At 32.2% G+C, this 23402-nt stretch overlaps 2 protein-coding genes across 4 annotated transcripts; both read left to right on the top strand.

The window, feature by feature from the left end:
• Positions 1–1371: 1371 nt before the first annotated feature.
• Positions 1372–15464, top strand: LOC143900748 (uncharacterized). 3 transcript variants are annotated; one of them, XM_077412420.1, is made up of 5 exons: positions 1372–2450; positions 12014–12338; positions 13110–13343; positions 13524–13759; positions 14017–15464. In XM_077412420.1, the coding sequence occupies exons 2-5, from the start codon at positions 12082–12084 to the stop codon at positions 14241–14243; spliced, it is 954 nt and encodes a 317-aa protein (XP_077268546.1). In that variant the 5' UTR covers positions 1372–2450; positions 12014–12081; the 3' UTR covers positions 14244–15464. The 3 variants fall into 3 exon arrangements, with proteins under 3 accessions (XP_077268546.1, XP_077268544.1, XP_077268547.1); XM_077412418.1 differs by lacking the exon at positions 1372–2450 and adding an exon at positions 4341–4792 and having other exon boundaries at positions 14017–15463; XM_077412421.1 differs by lacking the exon at positions 1372–2450 and adding an exon at positions 4341–4792 and having other exon boundaries at positions 14042–14198.
• Positions 15465–19004: 3540 nt separating this feature from the next.
• Positions 19005–23315, top strand: LOC143900835 (uncharacterized). The gene is made up of 5 exons (XM_077412586.1): positions 19005–19272; positions 19707–19977; positions 20273–20542; positions 21032–21288; positions 21689–23315. The coding sequence occupies exons 1-5, from the start codon at positions 19016–19018 to the stop codon at positions 21774–21776; spliced, it is 1143 nt and encodes a 380-aa protein (XP_077268712.1). The 5' UTR covers positions 19005–19015; the 3' UTR covers positions 21777–23315.
• Positions 23316–23402: the final 87 nt, after the last annotated feature.

Raw genomic sequence — 23402 nt, 5'->3', positions numbered from 1 at the left:
CTCAAAAATTTTAGATATGTAAGGTGACGTAATGCTGGTAAAACGAAGAAAGAGAGCAAATGAGAAAATGCTGAGGAGTTTCTTTAATTCTTTAGAGAAAGACATTTAATTTCATAAGTGTAGAAAATCGAAGCTGATTTTGTAATGACATAAAACGTACGATCGTTGGAATTGGACTGGAATACATTAGACAAACAATGAATGTAAAAGCAAGAAGAGTGAATAGTACTTAAATTTGAACAAAAAATTAGGAAATTTAATTAACAAAATATTTAAGAAATGCTTAAGTGAAATAATAAAGAATAGAGAGAGTTATAAATTTAAATGGGAGTCAGCGAGATAAATATTATACATTACCATAAGAATCGAAAATGAAGAGATCAAGAGAGGAAGCTGTTGAGATCAAGTGTAGAGAGATATAGAGATTGTGGTTGGAAAAGCAAATGCATTTTAACTAGATATCACTTTAACAGTAAGATACAGATCTGAAAAATATATAAGAATTTGTATATAATATAAAGATTCTTGAATATTAAAAAAAATAAGGACAGAAAGATAATCAGAAAATTATCGCGAGATATGGAGATGAAAGCTTACAGCTTTAGCGACGTCGGAAATTCTTATTTTAATCAAACTGCTATACGTACATAAATAGATAAATTAAAAAATTATCAGTTAAAGTGTAAACAACGGTTTTAAACGTAAAATCACTTCTTATATATGTAAAACGATTTTTGGCTTCTTTCAGTATATCTCAAAAATTCTTCGAGAGATCAAAAATGTTTTATATATACAGGTGTGTTTCAAGGTTAAATGTCCTAACTTAAAATATGAACTTAGGACCTCAAAACAAGAAAAAAATTTTCCTCTGGAGGTATGCCCGTAAACGCTTTGTTTGAGAGATATTGACATCTAAACATTTTCATTATAAAATTTTATGAATTTGTTTTTAGGCTATAATAAATAATTTAATAGTGTGCTTCAACTAGTTTATTACTAAAAAATAAGAAAATTTTTACACAATTATAAATTTTGTTCAAAGTGACAGCCTTGAAAACTGCATAATGAGTACCTGTTATTGTTTCACATATGCTTGAATAATTCTTCGTTGTAAAGAATTTATGTCAGAACTTGTGGCTTATTGGCCTGCGCGCTCTTCAGATTTGACGTCGTTGGATTTTTTATTTATAGGATGTTATTAAACAAAAGTCTACGAAAGGTCAGTTAATGACGTTAATTCTTTACAACGAAGAATTATTCAAGCATGTGAAGCAATAACAGGACTTAGTGCCGCTCTGCCATTGCTGTCGAATATAGAAAGATGCCAAGCCTGTCTCAATGTTCAAGGTCAAAAAATTTACGTTCCTTCGTGCTCTTTATATAAAAAAATTTATTGCGTTGTAAAGTGATGCAATAACTACTGGCGGAAGAGAAAATTCACTGGATGAAAAAAATTGTCGTAAAAAAAGAAAGAAAAGAAAACTAAAAGAAATTAAGGAATATTAGAATAAGGGATGAGGAAGAAGGTAGGGCTATCCTAAAATAACAATATGTTGTAATAGTAATGGAAAATATAAAAATTATATATGATGATTCAAGACTTGTATAATTTAAAGCAACAATATTATGTTTTTATCGAGTTTATGTTACGGTATCGATATGATAATATCATACATTTTGAAATAATTTCTGCAAACTTTCACAAAATCGAAAAGCATAAAACAAGTATATTTATCTGTTAAGGTATGTATAGATGATGCACGAGAGCGGATGACAATTTAAATCAAAATAATATACAGCTCTATACTAATGCTTTCACTATTATGTATATCGTGACGAATCATTTTGGCGCTTCGCGTGTCGTAGAAAAAGATTCCGTGCGAGAAGAGCGAAACAGAGAGGGAGGACTTTCCTTTTCCTGTCTATGCCAAACGAGGCGCGCAATGGACTCTCACTCGCTAAGACGTACCCGTACATTCTCACGAAGCGAAGTCAGTTTTGTCGACCACCTGCCACTGTCGCCGCTGATCAATTTGAAACAGTGACGCGGCCTTTTCCGGTGACAAATGGTGATTTGCGAGAGCGTCGTTAGTGCGGCGGTGAACGCAAAGTGCAATGATTCGATCGCGTCATCCCTTCGTGAAATTGAAAGCGACGAAAATGTCGCGGAATTAACAACTCGCGAGTGAATCTGCGCGACTGTTACATTTGATTTCCGATCGACGATCAAAAACATCTTCCGTTTCTCGATGATAGTGAAAGCGACGTGATATCACGCGTCGCTCTTACCTTGCGCATTCGAAAATAGAGATTTGGACATGCGTTTATGTAACGTGAAACAAATAATGTTGCACTTGCACGTCGCGTTATAGTGAATGTGTTAAAATAAATGATTAGAAAGGAGGCGTTGAAGCCTTAATGCTCGAGCTGCTCGTTTTAACTTATACTTCGTAAGGCACATTATCTATCAAATATTTAATTGTAACTTTTAGACATCTGCAAATTAAATTTACGTCGCAAATAAATTTTTTTTACTGTACAATTTTAAATAATAATAAATAAAATAAGTAAGCGCTAGTCACATGTAAAACAAGTATGAAGTCAAAGGGTCAAATAAAAAGGTCAAATAAAAGATGTTACAGTTAAATATATAGCTATAGTTTATTGTCCAATGGTATAGGTAATGTAAACGTTCTGACTATACTTAGCCCAAGGAGAACAAGTCAATGCATGGGAGCATATATATATATATATATATATATATATATATATATATATATATGTATAATGTTTTGATATATATTAAGGTAAATGTCGGGACACTTAAAACCTATGTCTGGACACCTTTATCATTTTAGTTTTTAAATAAATATAATGCGAATTAAAATCAAAGATAAAAATATAATACAAAAAAAATATTCTTATCTCTGATTCTTTGATTTTAATTTGTGTTATAACTTATTTAAGAACTAAAATGATAAAAATATCCAAACATAGGTACGTGTCCAGGCACATTGGTACATTTATTACCTTAGTATATATACTATAATTTTTTCAACTTATATATTACATAATAATTTCAATCAAGTGCCAGGCAATGTCCTCGCAGAAAAAAAAACCCGTTTGTAGATGCTTCCAGATAGTCACCGTATAGTCATTTTGGAGTCATAATAGTTAAGTGATCAACCTCTGACTTTTTCCCGTTATTTTTACATCACAATGACATTACCTTGACTTTTTGTTTTCCTTAGATAGTCTTCATTAGCATAATTAAATAAATTAAAAAATGAGCGAATTAAGATATTAATTACATGCGACAGAGTTATATAATTAATCAGGTTAACACAAATAAAATATAAATAGAAATATTATTAAATAATTGTAGCATGCACGAATCGCAAATCACATAAGAAGTAATTTTCAACAGTCAGTAACATTGTCATGGATATAGAAAATTTTTAACGTCAATACTAAAATTTACGTCCATTAAAAAGGTATTACAAACTTATTCGTCGTTCGGCGGCGAGAATGTGTCAGTCCCATGATTCTAACACAGAGGTTGTTTTGTTATAGTTAAAATTTGTAGTTCAATTGATGTGTACCCCTGTGTAAAAGTTCAAAGGTTAATGGTAAAAAAAAATGTAATAAAACGTAAATATTATCACGTTTGCATAATTAAAAAGAATATAAAGCTGCGTCCACACACTTGTATCGTATCACCGTATTATATCATGATATTATATTCGGCATTAATATGTGACCAATAATTATATCAACAACAGATGCTAGAATAATGTTGCTCTTTTTTCCTCAGTTTACCGTAATTTTTAATGATTTAAATATAATTTTTTCATTCAAACGCTCAAAAATAATCTAATTTGACTGGGCTAATAGAAGTTCGATTTTCTCTAGTATAAGGACCGGTGAACTTCCTTAAGAGAATAGGGCTAGCGAAAGCTGGGTATATGTATATGAGCTTACAATATTTATTATAACTAATTTATTATAACAAATATTGTATAAGCACGTGTATTTAGCTCTGTTCGTTAACCCGAGCTTCTTATATTGTTTTTAATAAAACATCTAAAAGAACAGATTAACAAAAACATCAACAAGAAATGATTTATAATGACAGATTGTCTGTCATTATATATATATTTTTATTATTGTAATAATGACAGACTCACTATTATTAATAAATCTGTCAAACATTTTGAATCACTTTTGAGGTGGGGGCTTTCGATTTCCCATACTTGTTTTAAAAATATATAGATTGCGATTACACAAAGTGTAATCTTTGAGATCAAAGACTAGCGATAATTATTCGGAACGTTAGAGAGAGAGAGAGAGAGAGAGAGAGAGAGAGAGAGAGAGAGAGAGAGAGAGATATTTTCATAAAAGAGGAATTTCGACACGTCTGCTTTTGGAATAATGGGGAGAACATTTTTTCAACGTTACAAGTCTATTGCCCAGGAAAAGTATCATGGGTGGAAGGGAAGAGGAAAGGTGGAAGGGGTTCCTTTCTCCAGAAGATGTGCGAAACGAGTTCCTGTAGCAAGTCTTGTAAGTGCGTTCAGTACGGTTGAGACTTTTGCGGTACATGTCTCGCGATAGTGCAGGATCACGCTCTAAATATTATCCTGACTAGTTTTGCTCGTTTGTGCCAACACTTATACCTTGAATCATATCACTTGCACTTATAGGTGGACTATTTACAAAGCTGTCTTCTGATTTTAAAATAAAGCGACTTGTAAGATGATTCAAAGTTTCCTGGATAATGCTGCTATGGCAGGTCAGTTATTCTGCACGAAAGGGATATGGGTTTTTTCATACAATTGCATGTATAAATAAATAAGTTAGTCAGATTTGTTTAAATTTACTTTTACGAATTTATATAATATCATGTACCATAAACAAATTTAGTTTTGACTCAATTCTTTTACCGTTCTGTGATGTGCTTTTATATTTAATTGATTAATATTATTACATTTAATTTATTTATATTTATTTTTAAATTATAGACCTTAATTTTAATAAGCTTTATCTTCGAATATCTTAGAAACTACTTTCTTTTAATTAGAAATGAAACTTTTTTTTATTAAAATTGTAATTTGAGATATTTTATATACATACTAAAATAATATTAAGTATTTGCAACAATAAAAAATTGAAATAATATATCATATTAAGAAGGTTCGATGGCTTCATCGGAAGGAGTAGTGGGACGCGGGGGTTCTGGAAACAGCGCATTAGCGTTTGAAGTAGTGGGAATGAAGGGGATTGCTCTGATTGGTCGCCGCGTGCGTATAATGCGTGCTGCTGTTCACGTCGTTCACGACCGTGGCAGTCTAGCAGACGAAAAATCAAGCAATTTATGCTTTAATAATTAATTTTTCTACGAAATGTGCGGTAACCTTCCCCTTTCTTTCGCTCATTTATTTGTAAATTATTAAGTTACATGTGCACATATTTTTCTTTCCTTATCATTTGCATTTTTCCTTGCACTTATTTCATTCTGAAGGTATATGCAATATATCATTTCCCATAAAAACCTATGTTAAAAATGCAGCCAGTTTCATGAAATTTTAATATGTTGTTTTGGAATGCAAAATAGAATTATGTGAATTTTTTGGGAATTTTTTACCGTCCCGTTTTGAAAAAAATCTAATCCAAAAATTGTACTTTTTAAGTTTTTGGAGTAGATTTTTTTCAAAACGGGACGGTGAAAAATTCCTAAAAAATTCACGCATAATTCTATTTTGCATTCCAGAACAACATATTAAAATTTCATGAAACTCTCTGCATTTTGTTGTAGCCATCGAACCTCCTTAAACAAATTTTGACTATATGTTTAAATATATTTACATAAGACAAATATTGGAAATATTACATACATATATTGGAAAGTTACAAGAAATGCAAAATATATGTAAGTAAATATAATTAAATTAAAGACCGATGCAAACAAGTAAAGTATGTACATGCGCCAAGCAGCAGTATTTCTTCAAGGTTACACTTAGTGAACCATTCAAGAATTTCACAATGAAGAAACTATGTAGTTACGTACATAAGGCTTCCATATATCGAGATGGGAAGTATTATATAATATTCTCGAAACATATACTAAAATCTATGTATTGAGGATATTAGGTGTGATGTTGTATGTGGCAATAATGTTATTTAGTGAAAGTTTCTCTTTGACAGAAAAAGTTTGTCGAAATGTTAATAAAGTTGCTAAAAAAATTCACTGGTGCAGAGTTTGTATTATATTAACTGCAGAGGTAATAAGAAATATTATATTGCTTTCTTATAATTTGTGATTAATTAAATGACATAATTGGAGGACTTACAAAAAAATGTATATGTATTGTTTGATTTAATATAGTTATTTTAGATTTTCCACGTATAATAATAATAACTTTATTGAAGTACCGAAGATAAGAAATATTTTACACGCAGATAAAGTTTTTTAGATAAAGATAAAGATAAAGATAAAAACAGCAGCATCTCAACGGTAATGCTGTTTACAAATCTAGATTTTTGTTTTTTGACACAATTAATATAAATTAAAAATAATAATAATATCAATGATAATATAAATAAAGCATGTGTTAGCCTCTTATTTTTCTCTTAATACATACCACCTTCCCTTTAGTTGTCATGCCATCATCTGTCTATTCGTTACACTCTTTCAATATGTGCTTCCACGTCTTCAACTCTCCTATCACATAGTCTGCATTTCATTTTTCTTCCTTTTCCCAATATCTCGACTCCTTGACTCCATTCCCTAACTTGAACCTTTGCTATCCTTACCCATCTTTTCTCCTTTCACCTTTTTATCACATATTTTGTTAACTTCGTTGTCCATATCTCTTTGTAGCATTTGTTGTATTTAAGAGAAGATTATAAATATAATCACAATATGTATATAAGTAAAAAATAATAATAATGATAATGATAAAGTATATGTGCAAATACAAAATTTCACATAAATAGTATAGAAAATAATAATAAAATAAATCTACTTAACAATTAATTAAAACACAGACAGTAAACAATGGTTTAAACAAAGTTTCTTTCCGTTATCATCCAGCGTTAATAAGAAAAGCGATAATATGCCTAATAGAATTGTTCATGTTGTGACCTCGACTTATATTCGCTGGTATTTCTTGCTGCAGTTTTTGCTGCATTACACAACTTGCGCTTGAAGAAATCGCTGCACTAAAGTGCGAACTATGTGGTTAAACATCAATTCTTTTAATAAATTTCATATTTTTTTAAAAAACTTCACAACCAAATCAATTAATAAGCTCTAATAATTAGATTTACAAAAGTTAGCGTGATTTATAATTGAAGCTTATTATTTATAATGATAAGAAATTATTTCGAAGTTATATATAAGATGTACATTCAATGAATAATGTTGTATATAAAGCTTATATTATATAATTTCATGTTTCAAGGAAAGATAAAAATAATTTTTGTTTATAGCCCAGTCAAATTAAATTATTTTTGGGCGTTTGAATGAAAAAATTGCCGGCAAGCTGGAAATTGGTATACAGGTTCATTTTAGTGTTCTTTTAAACATACTAAAAGTCCCCATAGAGCGTGAGCCAGTTGCGCCATCATGAAAAAAAGAGTACAAAAATGGGTTTTTTGCGAATAACTCGGAAATTATTAGTTTCACGGGAAAGAACATTTAGAGCGAAAAGGTAGCTGATAAAATTCCTCGCAATTTGGTTTTTTGTAGAACTTCATACGACCATTAGTTCCCGAGATAGATTTTTTTGAAGCATCGGGCAAATGAGGAAAGAGCTGTTTCTTCGAGCGTTTTTTCAAAATATCTCAGTTCTGGCTGTTCGAAAGTAATTTTCTCAGTTTCTATGAGAGATACGTACAAAATGCTTCAGACCAAATTTGAAGCTTATAAAATTTCCTAAAAAACAGTATATTAAAATAAAACTAAATATTTTATGTATAAACAATGACAGGTGATACGACGCAAAATGTTTATGGACATGGTTTACAATTTATTTAGAATAGACACGTATGCATGGTGCATAAACTCTGTATCCGTTTGCAAGTTGAGACTATTCTTTTGTAGCTTAATATGTGACATCTCTGAAACAAGTCGTTTTCCTAAAAATTGTTCTCTATATATCTAGGATTTCAACATTTTCCCAATCAAATTTGTGGTCAAAATTAATTCTAATGTTCGGTAATGACGGACTGGATTGTTGTATTTCTCCGAATATGGTTACGATGTTCCGAAATTCTCGTTTTTAATGGCCTCATCGTCTGACCAACATGTGACGCGTCGCAATTTTTACATGAAATTTTATACACCACATTTTTATTTGATTGGATAGGGAGAATATCCTTTTGCACTTTAATAAACTTCTTAAGTTTATTCAGACTATAGAACGACAAGTTGACATTAGCATCTGTAACAACTCTTTAAAATTTTTCGGATATATTAGAGACATATGGTACTGTAAACCATGTATCGTTGCCTCTCTTCGTTCGTGGATGGAGGTTCGTTCTGTTTACGAGTGCATTTGTTTAACAAAGATTTAATTCTAGTATTAATAGTGTTAAAAATGAATGTCAACGGGTAGTCGTTCTCTAAGAGAGTGTCTGTTACGAATTTAAGATTTTTTAAATGATATTTTGGATGTGAAAGTAAAAATGCCCTATCGACCATGCCCATAACTGTGCCTCTTTTTTGGGAAATAGGGTGCTGCGATAAGAAATTAAGATAGCGGCCCGAGAACGTCGGTTTGTGAAACCAATCAAATTCAAGCGCATTATTGTTTTTGATCATCGTTTACATCTAAGAAGTTCAATTTGTCACCTCCTATTTCACAAGTAAACTGTAACCTAGGGTGGTACGAATTAAATACTTGTAGTATTGTGTCAATCGAATTAGGCGGTACAGCCATAGCGATGTCATCTACGTATCTAAAGTAAAACGGTAGAAAAAATGTAAGTAATCGCAACACCCTACTCTCTCCAAATCCTGCATCACCATATCGGCAGCGATGGGAGACAACGGAGAGCCCATGGGAGAACTAAATTTTTGTTTGTATATTATGTTCTCAAAATACGTTGAATCTAAAATTAATTCTATCGCCCGCGCATGAATTCATCCTTATAATAGGGATATTGTACTTGTTGGAAATGTATGCCCATATCTATTGGAAATACTTTCTAATACTAAATTTATAGGAATGTTAGTGAATAGCGATGTTGCATCTAATGAAATAAGAACATAATCATTATTAATGTGTGTCCCTTTAAGTTTTGTAACTAGTTCGAAACTGTCATCTATATATATGGCTGTTAGGTTTTGGTATACTTATAGAAATAATCTTATGGAGAAAATAGGCTAATGAATATGTAGGACTATCAATGGAAGAGATAATTATTCTATAAGGATATCCCGTTTTGTGTATTTTCGGTAATCCATAGGCCCTCGGAAGAATGCCATATCACTACACAACATAGTTGCTTATATTTGTCGTCAGATCAGAAATATATTTATGCTTTTTCCATCTCACAAGTGTATCTCTAATTTTTTTAGTAAGCTGTTTAGTCGGATCTTTGGTAATTATTTATTGTATATGTATTTTTGTCTTGTAACATCTCCGTGATTTTTTCTTTATAAATATTTCTGTCTAAAGCTACTGTGCTATTGCCTTTATCAGCTCTGGTAAAGACAATATATTTGGATTGTTGTTTATAAATAATTTATAGTAGCTTTGAGATGGTTTAAAATGTTTTGATAAAGAGGGGATTTGTTATAGGAAAAGTAGAGGTGATTATTGATCACGGGATCAACGGGATCAATGTGTGGCCCCTGAAGGGTTAATTAGATCGTTTTCTATATTCGTTCGGATTTTCATTGGAACCTATACTTCGAATTTTATATATGTTAGGTTTTCATTATTTGAAAAGCTTACAATCAAAATTATTATTTTTAATCAGACTTTTTCTCACTTAGATTAATATTTATTGCAACAACTAATCAGTTTAATAAGATTTATAACACAGATAACTATAGTATTAAAAAACAAAATGGTTCATTGTAGACCATATAACATTTTTTATGATAATCTTCAAAAAATACGATAAAATAATGCAATAAAAAAAAGTTGCTTACAGAATTATATAAAGCCAAATATACACACAAAATAATAGGATGATAAAAAAAATAATAGATATAACAACAAAAACTTGAAAAATACGTAAAACTTACGAAAAAAACTTAGTTTGTCACCCAAAAATCACAAAATGTGGTCTCAAACGGCCGTCCTTTGCGCGATTTGCCGGCCGATTAAGGAGCCGAAGTGGGGTTCAAATGAAAGTCGTTGCATATGATATAACAAGTACAATCTAGCAACACTATATTTATGAAATATTGCAATGGTTCATAGTACAACTGGTTTATTGACGGACTACCTACTCTATATATATATTGGTTCGTGCATACACAGAAAGCGTTTACTACTTCTGACGCCACATTGGTTTTCTGGCTTCATTTGGGGAATGCTTGCCGAGCCAAAGTGTCCAGACCTGTTTATAAGACCGTATATAGCTCTCGCAGTAGAAAAAATGTTAATGGTCCATATTTTACGCCTTCTTTTTTCCATGTGTATATACATTTAAAGTCAGTTTTTTATTAAAAATAAATAATGTTCTGTCGCTTTTTTTATTAAAATTTTTTATAAAATCTATTTATAATAATTTATTAACAATTTTTTTTAATTTCTATATATAGGATTTCTATTTACATTTTCTTTTATATAATGTTCTCTACTGTTAATAAAAAATTAATATTTTTAGAAATTACAAGCGTACTAAAAAATAAAGCAAACACACCGATGGCCATCTTCCCATACATACCGGATGAGGAAAAAGTCTGGAACCGGTGAAATATTTCGAAAACAAGACATTTTAGGAAAAAATGTTTTATACATAAGTTGTAAGCCTTCAACAAATGCATCAAACGGGGTACTTATTTGACCTTGAGCGCTTTTCCTCACCCGGTATATGGTATATGAGAATAATATTGTTGTCAGATATTTCTTTGATCGTTGATATAAAACACAATTCTGTAATTATAATTATATAATAAATTTGTAATTATAATTACGTAGGACATATGTTATGTCGAATTTTTAAAACTTATGAAATTTCCCGGATTCCGTCCACGTGCACGCGCAGATGTTAACGTTGATTTCGACATTTTTACATGCGGAACATGTACAATTGGTCCGTGCGATCACCCGCACGACTATAAGCTAATTAATTCTTTTTACCCGACCAATAGATACGCTCACTCATGCTATTTTCAATTGCTATACATACCAGATATCTGTATTTATCTGTAATTATAATTACGTAGGACATATCACTATGTTGAATTTTTAAAACTCAGGAAATTTCCCGGATTCCGTCCACGTGCACGCGCAGATGTTAACGTTGATTTCGAGATTTCTACATGCGGAACATGTACAATCGGTCCGTGCGATCACCCGCACGACGTCATTACATATGTCCTCTTGTTCTGCCGAACGTGTCTTCGGAAATTCCAAATTGTGCCGCACAATGGGTGATTTGAGCAAGAATTTCTTTTGGAGCAACCACCTTGATCAAATAGAGTTGACGATAAGAAGAGAAGAATTTAAAGTAACAAAATATTATTTTAATCTTTCAAAGGAATATTTTTTAAAAACATTTTTTTAATAATATATTATTTAAGGGAAAGTAAAAAATCTGAATTATCTGAATAAATAAATAATAATAATCCTTATAATTTGTATGCACAAAAAGGAGATAAAGCATATTAAATTCAAAGAATAAATTAAAGACGCAACACATAAAAAAAACATCTAAGTTTATCAGATAAAAATATTCCACGCTTTATTACACCGCATAAATAAAATTTATTTTAAAATTTAACGATTTTGCTAAATTGCTTGCAATTTTATCAAAAAATTCGAATTTTTAGATGCGGTGGAAGAACGACTGCGAATTATTCTCACTGAAGGACCTAAAAGTATAATAGACTTCGAGGATATGAAACCAGAACTACCACCGTTTTACGACGAGAAGAAATTTCGGTTGGGGCAGCAAGCGTTCTACAATAATGTTTTCTCCATGATGATCGCGAAACTTTGCGGTCTTGTATCTCTCTTAGCCATTTCGACCATATTGGATGTAATTATGTTTACCAAAAAGAGCAGTACTCCTTGTTTGGCGTATCGCAGATATGCGGAGACGGTTCTTCATACTGTCGTGTGGCATGAAAAGGACCCCAACGGCAAACCCAATGAGTAAGATTCGAGTAAAACAAAGTGTTTTTTATTTAAATTATATTTAAAAAATGTTGCGGAAGAATATCAATATCGAAAATCTTTAAAAATACAAATATTAAAAATATTTAATTATCTAATATGTGGAATATATACATGACAGTTATAAATTACCCAAAACAGGTAAAAATGATGAATATGTGTTACTTGGGAATACATGGTGAATTTATAAAAATGTAAATTGACCGTCAAAAGATTATTTTATTAAATAAAAAAGTGTCGATAATAAATAATAAGTACTAAAAGTTGTCAGAAAGCTATATACATACATTTTAAAAAATTTGAAATTATGTAAATAAAAACTTGAAAGATATATTTTCTGAGCTATAAAGATATGTTTTCTGAATTATGTAAATGTAAATATATAATAAACTGAATAGAAGAATTGTATATTCGATAATCTTACAGATTTTATTATGAAAGTCAAGGTTTATGTATTCGTATTTATTAAGTAATGTTAATTCTTTTATGAAGTAATTATACGATTCAAGAAAAGCAAATTTTCAAGGTAAACCGATTTTAACTATGATATTACTGTAGACTCGAATTTAGCGTGAAAAAGGATATAGGAACCAATTTGTACAGTTTTATATTTAAGTGCATGATCATTGTCAGCATCTGTGAACAAGTATAAATTGAATAAATTATAAACGACTGCGTTAAATAATTGTCAATATTAATTTATATATTTATATATATACTATATACATTATACATATATAATTATTGTAGATTCTTGGAATCTCTAAAAATCGTACGTCGAAAACACTGTATTGCGTTCAAAAAAAGCACCGAGGCTGGTGTTCATAAGCCAACGCAATTGGACATGGCTCTCGCCCAGTTCGGATTCATCGGATACAGTTTGGTGAGCGAGGAATATATGGGGATAAATGCCACCCCCGAGGAAATGGAAGGTGTAGTGCATCTCTGGCGGGTCGTCGGCAGCATGCTTGGAATGGACGACAAGTTTGTACTCCTACATCTTTTATTACATATATACAATAGGGTAACAAAAAATGTAAGCACAATGACAGATCGTCATCAGATATTTTAATAAAAAAATAGTTTATCGGAGATTTTTTAACTGGTAAAATATGCGCTCAAATGCATGCCATGGTTCACGAATATCTCTCTGTTTCTCTCTAGATTCAATCTTTGCTCGGGAACTGTCGAAGAATCCCGCGCTCTTTGCCAAAGATTGTTGGAAGAGGTTTTCGTTCCTTCCCTGGCAAACAGGAACGAGCATTTCAATCATATGGGCACTGTGATGCTGGAGAGCCTCTGGCCCATAAACTTTAGTATCGAGCCGTTAGCGTTCACTGCCTTTACACTTCACTTGGCTTCTTCGACTGCGCGGAACAATAATTATTCCATTGAAATAGGTAATTTCAGTGGATCAGATTTCAGTAAATAAAAAAGAGTTTTAAGTTTCACGAAGCTATAGAATTAAAAAAAAAAAAACAATATATAACTAGCGAAAGTGACAATTTCTTTGAAAGAGTATCTTTGTAATTAGTATTAGTTCAAGTAAAAAAAGTAGATATTAATGTTGAATATAAAAGCCTATACATGTATATACAATATATTCATGTATGTATTATTTACATACGATAAATAATATACAATAATATATTTTTAGATTACTCGAATTTGCCGTTTTACAGTTGGTACTTGTTCAATTTTCAACATTTTGTGCTGAAGTACTTGATGCGACCTAGTGCCTGGTGGTCCTCATTCTTCCGTGCGTTTTTTAATGGTTTAGTACGATACTCGATATACTTGCTAAAAGATGTTTCCTATCTTGCTTATTGGAAATTTGGGAAGAAGTATGCAAGGATCAAAATATTTCATCATCGCTTCGATTGAGAGTTTAATCGAAGTAACAAAGAGAGAATACCGGCATTATATAAAAAAATTACATTAAATTGAGCATCAATGAGAGAAAAAGCCTCATAGACGTGATTATGCAATTTTATTACCGTATATCTGTATAATTATAATTTTATCTAATTTGAAAAGCAGTAAACGTTCCTACAAAAAATAATAAAAGAAGACAAATTATTCATGCAGGATTCTTAAAAAAAATAAATATTGTTCTATAAAATATGCATAGATGTAATGCTTTTCAATATACGTATGCAGATTGTCTCACAACTACCGTATAATATTTTAATAGAGTATTCTGAAGTGAAGGTAAAATAAAAAATTCTAATACAAAAAGTTGAGGTCACAAAATTGTTTAAATTATGACCAATCAAAGATAACCCGTAGTATCGCGTAGAACTTCGCGTTTAGATTTGTAGTTACACGCGCTTCGGTCTGTAATTTTTATTGTAGATTTTCACAGTTAATATCAATTTTTACAGCACAGCTGATTATTAGTGGTATTATTATTATTATTATTATTATATAAGAATATAAAGTTCAATGGTTTTACACACTTGAGAAACAGTTTTTTTTTCATCTAACATAAAAAGTAATTATAAGAATTAATTTATTATGTTGTTTTTTTATTTTTTATGTCTTGAGAAGAGTAAAATCGACTATAATAATTACTAATATTATTAATTTATTAATAATCAGCTAGGCAGTAAAACTTCATACCAACTGTGAAAATCAACAACAAATAACAGACCGATGCACGTATATAACTGCGGGCCTGAGTGTGGTAAGTTCTACGGGATACTTATTACTGTTCTTTTATTGGTTATAATTAAAAACTATTGTAACTTCGACATTTATGTATAAACATTTTTTTGCTTTATTTCATCTCCAGAATAAAATAGTAAGATATATTTAACGGTAATTGTGAGACACCCTAAATAATAAGCCAGTGCGCAATTACAGCAATTAAAATAATTATAGTTATCAACTATTTTGGAGCTTTTAACCTATACTAAGTGTGTAATTCAAAGGTGAAAGAAGTATTCATACTAATGCTCAATTATTCATTAGTAATGTCACAATAATTCCCAGATAATTTAAATATTTAAAATGTATCTTTTTTATGTTAAATTATATCGTTGTTGTCCTAATTTTTAATTTAATTGTTAATAAACAATTACACTGTTGTCCAGTTATTGCTAGCATATATATAGTAATTTACACTTCCAAATTATATTAGGATATTTCCAAATTAAACAATCTTATTTTAACAATATGTTCTGTGAATAAAAATAAAAAAGTTATATGTAAATTACGTATGTTTTTAAAAGTATACATATATAGATTACTCTAATAAAAAAAGAAATTAATTTTATTAAATTTTCTATTTCAAAATGTCTATAGCGATCGTAATATGAGAACATTTTACATTCTCATTTATTGAAAAGTTTGCCTGGGCTTTTCTGATATTATAATAAAAATACTTTAATGGAATCAAAATGGAAATATTCTAATAATTGCATACATATATATTTTAGTTGTAAGTTAATCATATTTAGTTATAACATTTATACGAGTACATACATTATATACATATACCCATGGTGTAAGTAGACAGGTGAAACATTGCGCATAATGGCGGTAGCTTTGGCGGTTGAACCAATCAGGAGGCGACCCATTTTGTTGCGCTCACTTTAAGGTGAAGTTTGCTTATAAGAAATAAAAATGTGTGAATCATGTAAAATTTTAGACTCGTTAAAATGTCAACAAATTAATAAACAGCTATACGAGTCAGGCGCGGTACATACGTGGTGCGCAAGTAAAGAAATTAATAGTTACAGAAGTAACGAATTACAATAATGTATATACATCTATTCCAACTTGATAAACTGCGCGCTGATTATTTGTAGGACTTGAAACACAGCTATCGTTGGAACATTAATCTCTTGCCCCCCCCCCCCGGAATTAAATCGGCGCGAATTAATTATTTTAAAAAACTGTAAAGAATTTATTGCGAAAAATATTACCTCAGCCAGGATTCGAACCTGGAACCTGGAACCTCCCTCATTCCGTGAAGGGCGTCTGGGGTAATAATTTTTGCAATAAATTCTTTAATTTTTTAAAATAATTAATTCGCGTCAATTTAATTCCGGGGAGGGAAGGCTATTAATGTTCCAACGATAGCTGTGTTTCAAGTCCTACAAATAATCGGCGCGCAGTTTATCAAGTTGGAATAGATGTATATGTATATTATATATATTGTAATTTGTTACTTCTGTAACTATTAATTTCTTTACTTACGTAGCGCCTGACTCGTATAGCTGTTTATTAATTTGTATTAATAAAACATTTATTTAATTATTTAATGTAAAAGAAACATTTTTTAATGTTAACAGACGTTTATTTAATATTAAAAACACATTTTTTTAATGTTAAAAAAACGTTTTTTTTACAATGTTAAAATGCAGCAAAAATAAGAATTTAAATCGCCCGTAAATAATGAAAAAATTAATAAAATAAATACTTTTTTAATAAGAAAAAAAGGATCTGTTCCAATAATTTAAACGTTTTTTAAATATTTTTTTTATTACTAAAAATGTTTTTAAAAACGTTAAAAAATATTTTTTTGCTACTTGGGTTATTTAGCAAATATCAACCAATATAAATGCCTCTCAACATTAATTATATTTACTACTTACTGCGTATGTTGTATTAAAGTCGCAAAAGTTGAACACACAATATTTCCCGCACAACAGACGCACGCGACGGATAACGGACGTAACGGACCATGATGTAAATATAAAGGTGTACCATTGCGCATGATGACGTCACGTGTAGTGACGCAACGTGCATTGAGCCAATAAGAAATGCCCAGGAAGAAGGAAGAAGGAATGAGTCATAAGGGACAGATCAACGCAAAATAAAATTTATTTCGCTCTTTCCGCCGACGCTAATATAATTTACTCGGTAATTCCGCGATTTATAAATGCGATTATTTCCAAACGTTTAATGTTTGGCTCTTCCTTACGCGTGTTTATTACCCGTCTTCTTTATGACAGCAGCCATATTGGATTTGAACATTTCTGGGCTGCGTTCCAAAATTCACTCTAGTTAACTAAAATGCTATAGTGTACGTGACGTAAACTATAGATTTTAGTTAGCCAAAGTGAATTTTGGAACGCAACTCTGGGCATTTCCGATTGGCCATTATTTAGGACGACTGCGCATCCACGGGACCACACCTTTATATTTACATCATGTAATGGACTACACGAATTGATGGAAGCAGCCATTTTTTTTTCGCAAAAAAGGTCGCGCGGTGATTGGTTCAAAAACTGAACGAGTGCGCAGTATCGGGAATGCTTCACCTGTCTACTTACACCATGCATATCCTATACGAGTATACATATTTTGACACTTTAAACATCAAAATCTCGAGATATATCGACATCGACCTAGCGAGGACAACGACATATATGTCGTCTTAGACGTGCTCTTCATGTTATACATTCTATATTTTATAGTTTATACGAACGTAATCATAACCAAATTGACAAATTTATTTTAAAGATTTATTCTGGCGCACGATGCTTACCGGTAAGTTTTAAACGAATGTTTATTCAAACGTTCGTAACACGTAAGATCAAATTGCCTTAAATAATCTCAAAGTTCAATCTTAACTCTTTCAATCGCTAAGTTGACGTTACTCAACATCAAACGCATAAAAAGTATTAAACTGCGCTTTTTCTAAGTAAGACATTATAGATTAGACCGAATATGTATATGTAATTCTGTATATGTTATATTTTAATACATTATTTTTCTCTTTAAATTTTATAATACTTTTATAATAATTAACATATTGTGTGAAGATAATGTTATTATTATATTTAGAAAATTTGTATTTATTATATTAAATCATTATTTTATTAATTATTGCTAAATTGACAAAAAATCGCGATTAAATATATAAATAAAGTTTATTATAAATATACGAATGGATGTTTCTCATGCGACCGATAAACAGATCCACAATTTCGCAATATTTCGAGACGAAGAAATTGCGCAACTGTCGTGGTAACCACTTTGGGATACGTGCAATATGTACACGCAAACGCGACCCATTTGCACGCCACGTCAATTATAGCCCCGGCGCGTCTAATTGTATCTCGTCAAAACATTTTTTTTTCTGTACATACCTCTTCCGGTATGCGCCAACAATGATGAGTAATAAACGGCACATATATGCGACAGCCGCGACACGTGACCATTCGACATTGTAAAATAGTATTACATATACAAAGGTATCAGTGTCAAGTATAGTGACAAACAAATTTTCAACCACGTGGAACGAAAGAATATTCGTCATTAATATAAACAATTACGATTTATTCGTACAGGAGTTTTGTCTTTTGCAATTAAATATATACAAATACACACACATAGATTTGCACATGAACATTTTATAACATGGTATAGAAATAATCTTTACGCAGAACCACTTATTTTACGCCGTAAATTTCCAAATACTTTTTCAATTAACTTAATTACATAATTAAAAGATAGATACTTGGAATTATCTTCGTTATCGGTGAAATAATATAACAGGTGAGATAATATAATTGCGAATTTTCCGCGGACACGTTCCGTATTATTTCGCACGCGCGAGACACTTAGAGGAAGACAAAAAGACTGCAACATAACAACAGAGCGGAATTGTCCATAAAATAGGCGCGGCGTCGTGCAGCCGTTGAATGACGGAGAACGGCCGTAGCCTGGTCTACCGCAAAAGAGTAAGCTGCACCTGCGGATGGGAGGTAAAGTTCGGTTACGGCGTGGCTTTCACCCTGGCCGTCTTCGAGGCGAAGCGTCTCCTCGTGCTCGCCTTGGAGATATTTGCGGAGTGGCAGGTGATCCGTATCGCAGGTGGTTCCCAACCGGTCGCCCTTACCTTGGCGGACGTAACACTGGGATTGCCGTGCGCCCTTATCACCGTACGCACTATACGCAGGTAACGCTCATTCTAATACTGCTCGCAGTGATGGACGAACAAGTGAGGCGTATGCACACACTCGCGGAATAATATTTATTAATATATTTAAAAAGTTTCTGCAATAAAATATAAATAATTATTTTTTTGATTAATTCTTCTTCGATAAATAATTTGAAAGTAAAAAATATAAAAATGCAAGTTATAACTAAAATATATAATGGATACCTTCGGCTTGCATTGAGGAACAATCAAATCGGAAAAACAATTGCATATTATCGTAAAAGTTTACTATATTAATTATTACATTATTGATTATATAAAACATATTATTGCATATTACATTATTGATTATATAAGATTATATATTAATTAATCGTATTTGCGTGTGTGCTGCAACTCCTTTTATAATCTCTTGGCGTGTGTGACTTGTAATAATGGATGCGCTCTTGCAGGCGCAAATCGAATCTCCGTCCGAAAACTAGGCGGGTGTTAAGATGTCTTTTGATAATGATAATTGTGTGTACCGCTATGAACACGACGACGTTAGTTTCGATAGGGTATCACATCAGCGTGAGGCGAGACACTTTAATTGATGTCTTCAACGCCTCCATGCATCTGTACGCCACTGTTGCGTCATATAAATACGCAATCGACGAGATCCAATTTGTGTTACAATGTTGCGGTCACTCCTCTTATACCGATTGGTTTCTCTTCGACTGGCAGGTAATCCTCCAACATTATATTTGTCTCGATTGCAGGTATCGAAAACATTCTACAAAATTCGCCGATTGCCGCCGATGATTAAACAATCCATTGTATTGGTTTAATTATTTCAAATTCTTTCTTAAAAGTCGAAAAATTTTATCGATGTCGGTATTTTATAATTTATTGTCGCATTTCTATTATAGTTTTGATAATAAATTTTTTTAAATAAAAAACTTTTCTTCTCGATTGAGAGATCGATAGGAAAAATATAAGAATGTATATATATAAATTTGCGATATATATTTTCAACAAGAAAGTAGATTACGCGTCTCGTGTGGAAATGGCGGAACAAAACAGAATCTCGGACGAAGACTATAGAAATCTTGGAGTCCCTTTTAGCTGCTGCAACTTGCGCGCTGCGGCACCTTGTATGCACTTAGAGATGACGGATGACAAAACGATAAACGTGAACGGCTGCGCGGAAGTCATCAGTCCTATTCTTCTCAGAATCGTCATAGTCGCTTACGTTATGACTATCACTTTGATCGTTATACAACTGCTGCTGGCCTTTCTAATTACCAGAGTATGTTAGCTTGTCTAATCTGACCTGTGCTAAGCGTTCCTATAAAATAAAAGTTACATGACAATGATTATTATCGGCATATTATCATTCCCTTGATAAAAAGAAATTCATTTTACATCATATAATAATAATGGTACTTTACTGAAAATTTGCTACAATCAATCACTTATTGCAACTGTCGCAACAAAATATTCATGATTGAAAGATTTAACTTAATACCAATAATCGAATTGTCACTACACTGATATTATAGCCAAACGTTGTCGATTAAAAATAGAGTTTTTCTCGTTAATCACTTATTGGCGGAACAAACATATACTTTTCTGTTAAAATTAATTATTTAATTATTTAAATTAGATACATTTTAAATTAGATACATGTGTAAAGCCAAACTATCTTGCCTATAATGTCTCAAATTATTTTCGTAACAATTCCACGAGCACTATTATCTATATACCCATATCTCCGACGTCACTTCTATCGTCACAGATGGTCTGCAGATTTGTCCCTCCGGGAACGTCGTTTCCTCGGGTAAGATGTTCCGCTGTGCCATTCTCTATTACAAATACATCGTCAAGGACCTACGTGCCACGACTTTTTCCACTTAAGAAACCATCAGCTTGGCGCAAAAGACCGAGCATGCACTATTGTTCGTTAACAGCTAAAGACGTTTTCACCAAGGAGAACCGGAAAATTAGACCGCCTAAGGTCATACGCAGATATCCCATTTCGAATCGCGGAAATCGGTAAGTGGAAATCTTTTTAATATAAATAGAAAGACAGAGAGAGGGGAAGAGAGAGACAACTGCTTTGAATTTTTTGAACTAAATAACTTCTTTTAATGATCGCTTTTTTGTGTATGTTTTTTATAATTATTACTTAGTATTTTAACGATAATAGTCAAATATTGAATTAATTATAATCTAAAAACGTGAATTTCTAAAAGATTTAGAAATATCTTTTGATAAAAAAATAAAAGAAAATATAATAAATAATAAAAACAAGGTATTATGAAATCTTATAGTAAAAATAACTTTTTGTGTAAGTAATTATCATTAGAACTTTAGTTTCTCGTAACTGATAAAAATTGTCATTTTGAGTATGAAAAGATGAAAACACAACTGCGTGGCGCTCTTTGATTAATAGTACTTGGGACGTGGCGAAGATTAAACCAAGCGTTCACGAGGAGCACAGAATATCCGTGGAATGTCTTCGTAACAAATGCGCGCGTTGAAGCCACTTTGCGTTAATGAACCATAGATCTTCGGAGCGATTAAAGCAGCGGCTAGGTCTTTCGAACATACTGCGTATTAACGATTGCAAAACGTTAATTATCACAATTAGAGGTAAGTCGTGTGTCATCGGCTAAACAATGAGTAATCTGGTGGGAAGCAAGTAAATTTCCTGTCTGAAAGCCGATCGACATCGGGAATTCAGTGTAGTTTAAGACATCGAACGACAACGAGGACGAGCGATGCTTTCGCTTTCGCCGTTGACGTCATTCATGTACTTATTGTAACTTTGTTCTGTAGCTTCGATCTTATCGCGCAACTTTATCACATAAATTTTATTTAAGGCGGTCACGATATCTTTTTACAATGAATTTACGATAAAATGAGTTCACGTTACAAATGTGATTACCTGGCTTCTGTCTTTTCTGCGATTTTCAACGATCATAGTTGTTCTAATTGCTATTTCGTATCAAATTGACCAGTTTTAGAGACTGACGCGGTATTTCTGAAAACTGCAGGCCACTTTAAAGCCACTCGCGGTATTCGATGAGCGTAATCTTCCGCGTGCTCCTTTTTGCGCTTATTCTGTAGACCGACTGTAATAGAACCGGTGACGTCCCACGAGCGGGAGCTCGTGTTCCTCTTATTGCATTTCATCGGCACTTTCGTATGCTGAAAATACAGTTCTGGAGAAACCCGAAAAGTGTCCCCCGAACGAGGTTTATAGTTCACGCGACAAAAACGCGACTAGCTCCATGCTCGATTATTCGAGGAAAGAATATCTACTCCGGTCTACTTAAGATTTAGATCGTACCGATTGTACGTATATTTTATCATTTTCCCGAGTGTGTGTATATGAAATGAACTAAATACACGGACATTATGAAAATAACAACGAAACGTTATTTTGCAGTAAACTTTCGTAGCAAATGCGTTTTAAGGTAATTCGTCCGTGACAATACTGTCAAAAAGTTAACGATAGACAAAAGATCGATACATAGTATATCTGGCTGGGATCGTCCGCGTTATATCCATGTGTGAGTAAGAATCTTATATGCACATATATGTATACATATATAAATGCATATATAGACACTAATGTGTACTATTAGATCTTCAAAGTTTAGTTGGCCATCGCTATCAAAAATTGTTTACGTATCGGATTTAGACGGTCAAAGGTTTTGTAATTTTGTACGAATATTCTTGCAAGTCTCTTTCATCGTCTTCTTGTTCTTTATTAAAACCGTAAAGGTAGTTTGATCTCTACAATTAGAAATGCGATATCGGAAGCCGTTTTCGTTATAAATGATACATGTAAAAAGTGCTAATTTTGACTTTCATTATTTCAACCGGTCCGGTCAATCTTTTTCTAATTGCACATGGGTGTAGAGAGCGTGTTTACATTAATATGGCCGTCCAAATTTTACAAGATTCCTAAGAAAATAAGTTTACGGACGTATATACTACCTTAAACAAATACTTAAACGGCAGATCGCAAAAATGATTTTTCGCGCGCGCCGATCTTCCGACGACGCTCGGGACGGGGCTCGGCCGCGCTCGGCCGCGCTCGGCTGGATTCGATCGCGCCCGGTCGCGCTCGGCGGCACTCGTGAGCGCGCGGAATGCTC

This window comes from Temnothorax americanus, unplaced genomic scaffold (assembly GCF_048541705.1).
Source record: "Temnothorax americanus isolate GAGA-0224 unplaced genomic scaffold, ASM4854170v1 Scaffold30, whole genome shotgun sequence".
NCBI lineage: Eukaryota > Metazoa > Arthropoda > Insecta > Hymenoptera > Formicidae > Temnothorax > Temnothorax americanus.
Note: the sequence above shows the minus strand (reverse complement) of the source record. Positions and strands in the feature narration are given on the sequence as shown.